This window comes from Corvus hawaiiensis, chromosome Z, assembly GCF_020740725.1.
Source record: "Corvus hawaiiensis isolate bCorHaw1 chromosome Z, bCorHaw1.pri.cur, whole genome shotgun sequence".
Lineage (NCBI taxonomy): Eukaryota > Metazoa > Chordata > Aves > Passeriformes > Corvidae > Corvus > Corvus hawaiiensis.
In genome coordinates this window covers 42,877,114-42,889,234 of record NC_063255.1, presented here as the reverse complement: position 1 = coordinate 42,889,234, position 12,121 = coordinate 42,877,114, and the positions used below count along the sequence as shown (strand labels likewise).

General features: G+C 36.6%; 1 protein-coding gene across 10 annotated transcripts in view; it reads right to left on the bottom strand.

The window, feature by feature from the left end:
• Window positions 1–540: 540 nt before the first annotated feature.
• The window catches only part of PRUNE2 (prune homolog 2 with BCH domain), a 137,231-nt gene continuing 125,650 nt past the window's right edge, over window positions 541–12,121 (bottom strand). For 3 of the 10 annotated variants that reach the window (XM_048291053.1, XM_048291054.1, XM_048291061.1), the window contains 5 exons: window positions 10,120–10,218; window positions 8,161–8,196; window positions 7,597–7,635; window positions 6,079–6,126; window positions 541–3,510 (listed from right to left, as the gene is read on the bottom strand). In XM_048291053.1, the coding sequence (XP_048147010.1) occupies window positions 3,489–3,510; window positions 6,079–6,126; window positions 7,597–7,635; window positions 8,161–8,196; window positions 10,120–10,218 (244 nt within the window). In that variant the 3' untranslated portion in view covers window positions 541–3,488. Of the gene's footprint in view, window positions 3,511–6,078; window positions 6,127–7,596; window positions 7,636–7,824; window positions 7,910–8,160; window positions 8,197–8,373; window positions 9,422–10,119; window positions 10,219–12,121 lie in introns of those variants that run through there. The other 7 variants (XM_048291056.1, XM_048291057.1, XM_048291055.1 and 4 more) reach the window with 5 other exon arrangements.

Genomic DNA, 12,121 nt, shown 5'->3' with positions numbered 1-12,121 from the left:
CCAGGTTTACTTAAAGTGGTGGCAGTATAGATTGGCCCATCTGACACAGACGTAGACTGGGATGTGGGCACAAGGTACCAGGCAGGTCAGAGGACTCCCTGTCCACCAGATCTGACCCCTTCCTTCAGGTTGTTAATCTACAAAGGGTGGTTTCACAGTCAATCTCTTTCTGCCCTGTAGCTTTTGCCTTTTTGACATATGAGATGGACTATCTGCGCATTTGATCTTCATAGCATGGACATATTTGATCTTCCATAGCATGGACACAAATTAGAAAGCAATTTAAAGAGCTGCTTTCTTTCAGGAACAATACTGCTAGTATCAACAAAGCCACAATTTTAATAAAGGTAGACGGGGAATAATATAATGAGAAACAAAATTAACTCCATTTCAGTTTTCGGAAAGACAGACAGGGAATGGAAAGTAAAACAAAATATCTGTAACTGTGCAAAGAACTGACCTGAACCAGTCAAGTGTTTCCATGCACCCAGGGAACAAAAAACCCCACAATTTGGAGCTGAAAGGAAATATTTCCAGTGGTGGGTTGCAATTCTTTATTTCTGATTCATAGGTGTATATATATCCATACAATGATATTAGATATCCTTGTATTGCTTAATCTATAATTTAAATCAGCATAGGTATTTTAACAAAAAAAAATTGCAACTATAAATTTATATTTGACCTCAGCACTCTGATACACAGTAGAAAAAATCCATATATAAAAGCTTGTATCTGTGCAATTATACGTACTATATTTCTCTTTCAACAAACTACTGATTTAGTAATATTGATACATTATTGTTTATATAGAATTGCTATATCATAACATTAAAAAACTTTCCAAAATATATTAATAAGCAAAGATAACCACACTTTGGTCTTGCAATAATTTTTTAACCATCACATCGATGCCCCATTTTATTTTAATGTGACATTTGGCTTAAACAAATTCCTTCCATCTCAAGCTGCCACCATTATTCTGTCCATACTAATCATATTAATTAATGTATAACTTTGCTGTTTAGTTATTTCACACGAAGCAAATAGAATTAAATTCAACTCTGAGCTGACAAAATCACAAATCTCTTATACCCCACTTAGGTCTCAAACAATGAATGAAGATTTGTGCTGAACCTCCGCCTTGTGGTGAACTTCTCAAGTGGAAACTTTTCTCATCTATTGCATAACACCAGTCACGTGGCTTATCCTAGGAGGCTTAAACTACAAGTCTACAAAAGATGCAACTTCATGCTACTAAATGCTTTTAATAGTTTAGATCTTAATGAAGCTTAATTAGCATCTGGAAGTCAATACAAATATTAATCTGTACATAAAACATTATCCCCAATATACTAAGTGACAGCACTTTTATAAGGCAGACACAAGCCAGGATTCAAATATCTGAGAAAAGGTGGAAACTACCAGACCCTAGTTTAAGACAAGGTTACAGAGCAGCAACAATGGTCAGCAGGATTAGGCCCTTCCTCTGTGAAAATTTTCAGGAACTGACAGAAAGATGTGATACAGCAGACTAGCAAGTATGACAGAGACACCAGCACAGAGCAAGGACTGCAGAGGGCACATATTTCAGTTTTCATGCTGGCCAATAAGAAAGCACTATTTTGCCTTTCTGACAATTTTGTCAATCTTTGTTACAGTAGCTGAACAACTATGCACACAATGACAGATGCTTGCTTCAATGCTTGCAGACTATCTTGCAAATACAAAACAGAAACTGACAGAGTTGGAAGTGTGTGAACCACAGAACAAAACCATCGAAGGACAAACAGAACTTTTACTTTCAGTTTAGATCCTGCTGAAAAAATGAATGCTCATGCTATACTGCCTCTGCTTAAACTTTATGCCCCAATAAGTATTTTGCTTGTTTTCTGTTCCATTAATAATTCTGAACTGAAAGCAGGACTAGAGTTAGACCATACTTAAAAGGTGAATTTATCTTGAATTGTTATGTCTAAGGATTTCTTTACAAAGTAAAGAATCCACAGATGTAATTCTAGGGCATGTAAGAACCTTGTGAAAAAAAGAATATTTCAAAGAGTATGTAATAATATGACTTCCATTAGGACTTCCCAAAAGGCAGGTTAGTCAGCAGGTTTGGAAAGTGCATATGTGTGTTCATTAGGGTAAGAGAAAACATTTGTCATATTCTTGACTCTTGTCTTTTAAAATCATACAGAAATCACTCGATAATTACTTTGTACACTCCTGCAAAAGCATAGTCTGAGAAACTGAAGCTATTTCCCAGCAAGGAGTAGGACTTACAGTAGTGTCTTTTGTGGCAATAAACAGGACAGCAGCAAACAACAGATGCTTAGGGTTTTTTCACTTTTGTGTTTTTACTGCTGTGTTCTGTGACACAGACAACAAACACCATTGTAAGACTTATTTTTTTATCTAACAGAAACACTCTGAACAATATTTTAACATATATTCCTAAAAAATGAGTATGACTCCCACCTCTCAGCTGTTAGTAGGAAAGAATATCTGACTCACATTCAGAAAATTAATAGCCTTTACAATTGGAGACAGTATGTAATTTGAAGACTCATAACTTTAAAAAAATGTTTTTAAAGAAACAGACTTAGAAAGAAACAATAAATTAGTGCTCCAAGAATTTTAGAATATATAACAATCATTTACAGGATTAGCTGCTTCCAGAAAATTATCCCTAAAACAAAGATACTAAACTCAATTAGTAAAATAAAATTTGAGTTACTCATTCACTCTCTTGGAAGTCTGTTTGACAACTAATTTATTTTTTAGTATATCACACTTTTCTCTGACCAAATAAAAAAATCATTTAATGAAGATGGAAAGACTTTTCAGACAGCAAGAAACACAAGTTCATAGAAGCATGAATACTTTCAGCTGGAAGGTGTCTCAAGGATCATCTAGGTCCAGCCCTTTTGCCTTGTGCAAGGACACCTTTCACTAGACATGCTGCCCAAAGCCTCATCCAACATGGCCTGTCAAATTCAAAAAAGTCCTGCATAGTTTCTAAAATTATTTTTAAACAATAAAGTTGCTGCTGCTTTGTGACACAAGCAAACTAATACTTATTGTAACAATAACGATCATGTTCAGCTATGCATAAACATTAACATGCTGAAGACAAAAATGAAAAAATCCCCATCCTCATTGACCTATTCATGAGGCACACTGTTGGTAAAATGGTATCCTTCTAAAAAGAAATGGCACACACACATAGAAACCAATGCTAGATGATATAGCTTTCCTAATGAAAACTGTTTCTGAAAACAACAAAAATAACCAGGCCCAAAAATTCTGCTGTCCCATGGCACTAGGACTGGCCCTTTTGGTCTTCTTGAATTGCTGAATGACAGGGAAAACTTATGAACCAAACACAATTGACCAAATCACTCATTGTACAGCATGGTTGTGATTGTCTGGGTGATGAAAATCCATGTGAAACCTCTTCTTCAAATGCCTGGCAACGATGCTTCTTATTTCAGGGTCATGTCCATGCTATTTATTAAAGACAAAATGACAAAGAACAACAACATCAGTGTGTAAAAACACATGGCTAGTCATTTACCCAATCCTGAGCTCCCAAAAAGCATTGAGTATCCTTATCTCTCACTTATTTCAACGCAATAATGTGAAATAACTTACACACATCCCATCTACATCTATGGAAGTACACACCTTATTAAGTTCTGTTACTGTTTTATTGAAATTAACAACTACTTTTTCAGCAATTCCAATCTGAAGTAAACATCAGGTGGGGGAAGAGCCACTGGTGGAATGATACAACAGTGTGGCAGGAATGGGTACCCCTAAAAATGTTGCTAAGTGTAGAGTTTTGCTATTTAGTGCAAAGCACGTCATCAAACACTTCAGAAGTATTCTTTAGACTAAGAAGTTGCTTCATAAATATTGCCTCAAGATACAATCTTCCTTCAAGAATACATAATTTAAAGTTTCCTCAATATTTATGAACTGTTACACAATGGTTCTTTCACTGTGAATTATTTAATAATTTTTTTTTAAAGTCACAAAGAAGTGCAAGGAGTTAAACAAAATAGAACACAAGGGAGCATGACAATAGACAAAAGCCTTTGGAATAGTATGAAAGAGACAACAGAAACAAACTAAGAGCTGGGCAGACTCCAGAGGCATTTCAGCAGAAAGGATACAGAACAAAAGTCTGTGTAAAACTGCTGTTCTCAGAGTGAAGGGATTTACACAGGATCCTATTTCCTGAAGAAATTACACAAGAAATGAGGGATATGATCACAGGAAGATTATTGCCACTTCTGAAGACAGAGTCATACTTATGCAGGGAAAATAAATGCCATGAATTACCATTATTTGGCTTTAACTATATTTATTTAAGATAAATGCAAATTCTTTTCTCGTATTGCTTTTTGCTGCCCAGCTTATCTTTTGAGAAAAACAGGAAAGTTGCTCAAGCCACAAAAGGTCAAAATCATTAGCAAAGTCTTTAACTTGTCATTTTTTGTTCTTATACTTTGAAAACCAGTTCTCATATTGACTCATTATAGAATAAAACAGTGTCTGAGGAAAGAAAAAGATGTATAATGAGGTATAATGTCAACCGGTTCAGGAATCAGGATTTTACCTTTATGATTCTAACCTCTATATGAGGTATGACAGTGTGATAGCTTATTAGAGTACTGTTTTATATTTTAAAAAGTAAAAACCAAAGCTCCAAATTATTTATGCAACTTTTTGCTACATATACTTCTAATTATTTATTAATACTCATGTTATTAATGGAATCTTTTGCTGAGGATTCAGGTTTACTGTATGATATTTCCTGTACAATATTCCAGTGTGAGACTGATGCCTGAAGTGGCCACCTAAAAAACATAGACAGGAATAAGGGAATAAAGGTAGGTATTTATTTGAAGGGCCTTCAAAGGTAGACCCTGGGGAGTCCAGACGCTACTGCCAAGATGGACCCCAAGATGGGCAATAGGTCACAAGTTCTTCACACTTTTATAAGTTTGGTTCATTTGCATACCAGGGTTAATTCTCCAATTAAAGCTTCAGTTAATGATGTAGCTTCCCCAAGCTTGCCCCTGCTTTTAGAGGCTTTTGGTTTATACTTTTTGGGCCTAGGACAGTCTGAGTGTCCTTGTAGAACAGGCCTGGAGAGGGTTTGTTATGTCTACCTAGCATGAGAGAACAGCAGCTAACAGGCTACAAGAAACTTCAGAGTTACACACTAGGCAGTACAGGATTTGACAAATATGAAAGTTAAAACCCAAGGCATCAAGACAACAGCGTTTTTCTACACACCCGTCAGATGGGTTGTTGGGGTTTTAGTTCTCCTCCTGTTTTCTTTTTCTCTTAAAGAATTTTCCCCATACATGTTGCCAGGGGGACAAATTACTGGGTGCTTAAGAAAAACAAAGGACCTGGCCACAGAAGGAGGGGTGCATCTCTTTCACCTGGGTTTGTGGGCAGCCAGTTCCTGGCATTTGGACGGAGAGAGAGGCTGCTTCTTTGGCTGCCTTCGAAAGGAAAAGACGTAAAGACGCTTGAGATTTAATCAGGAAAATAATTATGGAAGAAGCTGAGAAGCAGAAAAGCAAAGAGACGGCACATGTCAAGAGTATGGCCCAGAAATCAAAGTAAAATGTAAGACTTTTTAATCTTTGAATGAGAACAACAAGTTTAAAATTGAGGATAACGCATGGGACCATCTTCACTGTGATCATGATGCACTTTTTCTATCTGTTTTTAACATACCTTAACCTGAATATTCTCAGGCTAACAACTGTATCTCTCTCTGCTTGGAAATGGTTAAGGACACTTCAAACACACTTCACAGTGCAACACAAATATAACAAATCTTCAGTATATAACACATACATAAATTATATAAAATATAAAGATACTAAAGCTTCAATGCTTTTTCTGCCTGTATATGTTGTTCCTGAATATTACCATAAAAGTATTTAGGTCTCAAAAAAGCTTTAAGGAGTCTACCCAGCCTCAGTTCCTAGCAGCATGATTGTAAAATAATGTTAAAATGTAATGACAGTATTAGGCATAAATTCTTACTCCTGCTCCACTGAAGCCATTTCTGGATCATTTGAGAGGCAGCTAGTTCTGGATACAAGGAAAAAAATGAGTAAACATTTTTTCTGTGTTTATTTATTTCTTTCTCTTTTAAAATACGACATAAAATTTGGGGATGTAATAATCAACTGTAATGAGTATCTTTGACAGCACAAACACAGAAATGTTGTTGTTGTTAGGAATGTAGGGATCTTAGTGCCCACAACACACATTAGTTTGAGAAAAAAAAATTTAAGCTATTTCTTTAATATGGAGAAGGGAAATGCACTACAGTGACCTCATACATCCAACAATAACAATAACCAGTGATGTCTCATATGAATATTTTGTTCCCCTTTCACTTGTTACACTGCAGCCTCTAATATTTTAAATGGAGTAAAAAGAAAGCAGCTTTCTTGCACTGAGTTTTCATTGTCACATATACAGTGCATTTGAAAATGTTTGAATAGAAGGGATAGTAGTTACATTTCAAGGCTGGGTAGGCCTTTTTGTCTAACAAAATAGTCAGGTGGTATCAGGTAACTACTTATGTGAATTTATTGCTTCTGAGGCAGTCTTAACTACTAGAATCAAAAAGCAGTGGCCAGTATTTTAGATATTTCTCTGTGGTTGTTTTAGAAACTAACCTCAGAAGAACTGAAGGAAAATGTGTACTGCAAAAGAAGGAACTTTTGGAAAAAGTTTTGGAAAAAGAAGAAGCTGTAAGATGAAAAGAAATTTCAAAACTCAAAATCTTTGGTTACAAAAACTGCAAGGGAGAATGTTAAACTAGAACCAACAGACACAGACTCCTGCTCAGGAATTTTGTGTACAATACCCACATGAGGAAAGTGCACTGGATACTTTCTAAAGCTCTGCTCAGTGAGTCAAGAATTTTGTACTTAAGGATTTCTTTGGTTCTCTACACCATACTGCCTCAATATACTCAAGTCAAAGCACAGAGTTATCAGTTTAAAGCATCTGATCATCACCTGCCACTGATTTATTAAGTAACCATAGACAGTATAATACTATTATCAAGTATTATTTCCCTGGCCTATCCAGCCAACCTGGAAAGACAAAAGAATTTATGGTTAAGGTATCTACCTTGACTGAGAATGAGGTATATTAGCTAACCCTAATTTAGTAAACTGTAAAAAAAAAAAATCGTAGAAAGAACTACCTCTTAAAAACTGTATGAATCATCTGACATAAAAGGTGAAGGGTAGAAAATGTTTAATGATCCATTTTAATGGAGTATGTGACTTCAGTCATTCTCATGACTGCAGAAACAATCATCAAAAACCAGCAAAAATGTTTTATAGTGTAAAGGTATGATTATTTATTACTGAGACCCAGCAGTACAAAAGCAGTGAGAGGGGAAGTCAATTCACAAATGGGGCAACTGACACAGCAATTGATACTACAAGCTGACTGTTGTACCAAACACAATTTACTACTGCATTCAAGCTATTCCTGTGAAACAATATAATGCCAGCATCCAGCTGAAAGCTATCTTACTTAGCTGTTTCTGAAGCTTCCCTCAGCTCTTCATCCAGTCTGCATGAGTAAAAGTTATTGATATGAAGAAACAGAGAAGCAAGCAGAGCATAAGAGTGAAGCAGAGCAATAGCAGAGCAAAGAACAAATGCAGTACATGCTTTTAAAATAGGCACCCAGTATAATTTAGAGCTAACCCTAAAGATCTTCACTTCAGTATGATACCATTTATCCCTGTGCTCAACCCACCTTAAATCTGTAACTCCTTATTTAGCTCATTTGGAGGCAGAGACAGAGAAGCAGCAGGGGTCTGAGGCATGCCCAGTGGACAGAGCTGAAAGCATTCAGTTGCTCTATCAGATAATGTTAAACTAGCTGCAGCCTGGGCCAAGTCAAGGACATTTACAGTTCAGTGAGTTTTATTCGCAAGGGAGGCTGATCTCAACAGCTTGAAGGGGAAAGTAAGGTTCCACATCATTGCAAGTCCTCTCTCATTCAGCTGTTGAGGTCGCCTGCAGGTGAAAGGCTGTCACACAGATTCACTCCATTATGAGCAGCAGCACTGGGCTAGAAAGCAAGTTTTACCTCATTCTTCTCTTAATACACTTCTCTTCATCATACCTTACAAGATACGAGTGGATGAAGGAAGAGAAAAGATGTAAAAGTTCATATGGTACAACAAGCATATTGTATCCCACTTCACTAAAAACTACCAAAAAACGACACAACCCAAATTCTGGCATAACACTATGTACTTTCTAAAGGTGGGATTTTTCTTGACCATAGGTGGTATGTTTGTTCTTGGCAATGGAGAAATTACGAAGCCAAAAGATTAACTGTATTTTTCTGCAGGAATCTCTCTCAATTTGCACCAGAAGTGAAGCTATGAGCTGAACACTGCTCTTCTCCCGATGGTACAGGAACTTTTCTGCAGGAATCTCTCTCAATTTGCACCAGAAGTGAAGCTATGAGCTGAACACTGCTCTTCTCCCTATGGTACAGGAATAGCCCCTCACAAATGCCTTGAATGCACACAGCCTCTAAATCTTGTTATCACAACATCTTGAAATGCTTGCCACAGATGGGCACAACTGTCATCTTTCCAGTTCTGTCTTTTTTCAGCAAACTCATAATCTCTCATCTGGCTGCTGATGACATGAAATAGGCATTGCCTTAAAACTCTTGAAGTTTTGACTACTAACATTTCTTTGCTACTAGTGCCGTGATCATTTCACCTTTGGTCGGAGAGGTGAATGGACTTCTTGAACATTTTTAATTCTACAGGGAAGAAAAAATGTGCATAACACAGATGTGTGTACTGCCACGGTGTAACGGTAAAACACAGCAAGGAAACAGATAGAAACTCTCTGTATCACGGTAAGGTTTCTAACAAAGGGAACTATAAGAAACCAAAATGTTTACAGGAATCAAAAGATAATTTGTTAGGGATGTTAAAACATTATGGACATCTCTTTGTCAGTTGACCAATGGCCTCTGCTCCACATTCTTAGCAACATTCCATCTCTACAGAAGTTACAGCAGCAAATGAAATTGAGTGAAAGTCTCTATGACCTCTGATTTCACAACTGTAATATACTGTTTTCATGACTGCCATTGCCAGAACTGAGCTTCCCACTTGCTCCCTGGAATTACACCACTAGCCTGACAAAGGAAATTGCCTTACTACTGCTGTGAAACAGGTGTGAAAACTCCTGCCTGGGTCGAAGAGATCTGTGACAACTTCAAAAGCTGTCACTGACCAATCATAATGAAAATACAATCATACTTATGTATCGACTCACCAAACTACCTTCTAGAACAGGCTGTTCAATACCTGGGACATTTGCTAAAGAGAACAATTAAAAAAAAAAATCCTGAACTGTACATCTTTTTGATAATGACTACATGAAGACCATGGTTTTTTTCAGTTGTGTTTTCAGTCCTGGTATACCGTTTCATTTTGTTGTTTTCCGGTCTGAAAAAATGTCAGTTGAGGTGAGCAATGCCAATCAACTTCCTACAAATTTTTAACAGATATTTTCCTTTAGAAATGCCTGAATTTACAAAACTTCTTCACATAAGCCACAGGAACAGAGAAACTGTCTTTCAGTGGTTGTGGATTTAACCATGAAAATTGACAAGGTAAGGAACAGTAAACCTATGGAATTTCACTGGTCTTGTATTGAACAGGCTATCTTTTAATTAATGTTTCTGTTCAAAGCCCTGCATGAATAAAACTTGAAAACACTTTCACTTAAATAGTAGTAAAAGTTATGAAAAAATATGGCATAGATGATACCTCAGGAAAGGCCAAACTATTTTCCCACTCCCCTAGAAGTAAATATTTATTGTGTGTTGTGTTTCTCTTACACAGTGGTCTCCTGCTTCTGAGTTTGACAGTGAAATGTTTGTGGAACAACACATGATAATTTTTAAGAACATCAGGAAAGTGCTTTCTGTTTTTCTTACAGTCTGTAACACTATTACTAGTTTGTGAAAATAGTTTCCATTAGAACAAGTACATGCTTAGTGTACATCACTTACTTGACAATACTATCTGGTATATGCACATACTCCATTGGAATCATCTCCCGAAGCTCTGCCAATGTGTTGATGTACTGTATCTTACTGCTGAACTTAGAGCTGAAACACAGAAAAAAAGGTATTAAAATAACTTTGCCCCCACTCTTTTATGACATACTAAAACCAAATGAAGAAATGTATTAAATATGTTAAATAATTAAGCATTTGGATATTCATATTTCAATCACAGACTGAGAGACTGGACTGTTAATGATTAATGACTCAAAAAATCCTCCTACCACAGTTGAAAAAGGCTGGTAAGAGGGAAATCCTGTGAGGTGGGATAGCGCTTTTTATCATGCCAATCCTCTCTTACTTAATGGCTCAGTCCGAAAACTTCCCTCTGGGAAAGAACCAGGACTTTCACACAGAGCCTGAAGGTATTAATCCCTGACATAACTCGTGGGCCATAAATGACTCAACTTTGCTGATGTATGAGGCAGCTGTAACATCTCAGAAGGCAAGGTACCTGGGCATTCCCATCTGAACTTGAGTGAATATGAATGCAATGGACAGTTGGAAGGAGATGTATAAAAATTTGGAAAACAATCAAATTCCTTACAGACTACTTACCTGTAAAAAGAGATGGGAAGCATTACTTAACATGGATATAATCATCGTGATGGTTATCAAGTGATTGTGATGACTTAACATTTCTATTTTACACCAATTCTCAATCAAACACAATAAAACTGAATTTCATCATTTGTTCAGAAGAGCATAGATCTGATTGTGTCTATTCTTACTGCAGGGTCTGTTTTTATGAGGAAATATCTTGTTTATTCCTGCTGTGCTATATCATTCATTTATTGCACTTGAAAAATGATCATTTGGAATTAAGGCTAAATTGTTCAGAAAACACACTTAAAACATAAGGCTATTTACTTGTCTAACCTAAGCTATTTGTTAAGTGTGAGGTTATGATAAATCTATCTTTCTCATTTGGCTCATAAAGCCAATTTTCAAATTTAGCTCTAGTTGTATTTAGATCATCTTGTAACACCAGTAGTAGTGGCAAGCTCACATTGACCATATATGTTAAGTGTAGGTCTTGAAAAACAGAACATGTTCTGTCTATTTACTGCTGACCTGCTGCTGACATGCAGCCAGACAATAGGAAGCTTCTGAAAGAGCTCTGAGCAGAAGGTTACTGGCCCTCCCCTCAACATACGTATCTTCCCCATAAGATAAATTGAGACAACTGGAACAGAATGCATAAAGGTGCTGTGAACAGTTGTTTAAGCTCATTCACTGTAATTTGTACCAGATTAGCATCACTAGGCACACACACACTGGATCAGACAATGGCCACATTTTAGATGCAAGAATCACTCACAGTTATTCAGTCAAAGCTTGGTAATACACAGATTCTTAGCATTTTATCCAAAATGTTAATCATAGTCTGTAGCATCAGAACTGCCACCTAAAATAACTTGGCAAGCTGCAAGTCAATCATAAGCTTCTAAAGATGGTGGGAAGGGATTAAATAAATCTTTCAAAGGCTAATTTTTCCTCCTAAGGATTCTTCTGGGTCCACTAATTCCACTACAGTGACTGATTTCTAAGTAATTCCTTCATGTGGGAGTCAGTGTATGGGCATGCCAGATACAGTTTCTTTCAGACTTTAGGGAAAGCATGCTGCCAATAATGGTAACTTTCCACCATTTAAATACTTTCATCACAAGCCAAGTATGTTTCACAGACCCTTGCTTTATTAGAAATCTAATTTCTTACCTAACACAACTCAAATAATTTTTGGAGTATCTATAAGGGTCCTAAAAGAGTATCCAAGATCTATCTCTGTTACCTCTAGTTCTTTTCATTCTGTGTATTCAGACAATAGTTTGTCAGTCAAGATGGGTCCCACACTCCACTGAATTTTCTTGCCAGTTTTTGAGGTAGAATAGAGTAGAGGTAGAATTGAGGATAGCCTGCCCTCAGTGACTTGACTGCCCCTTAAAAT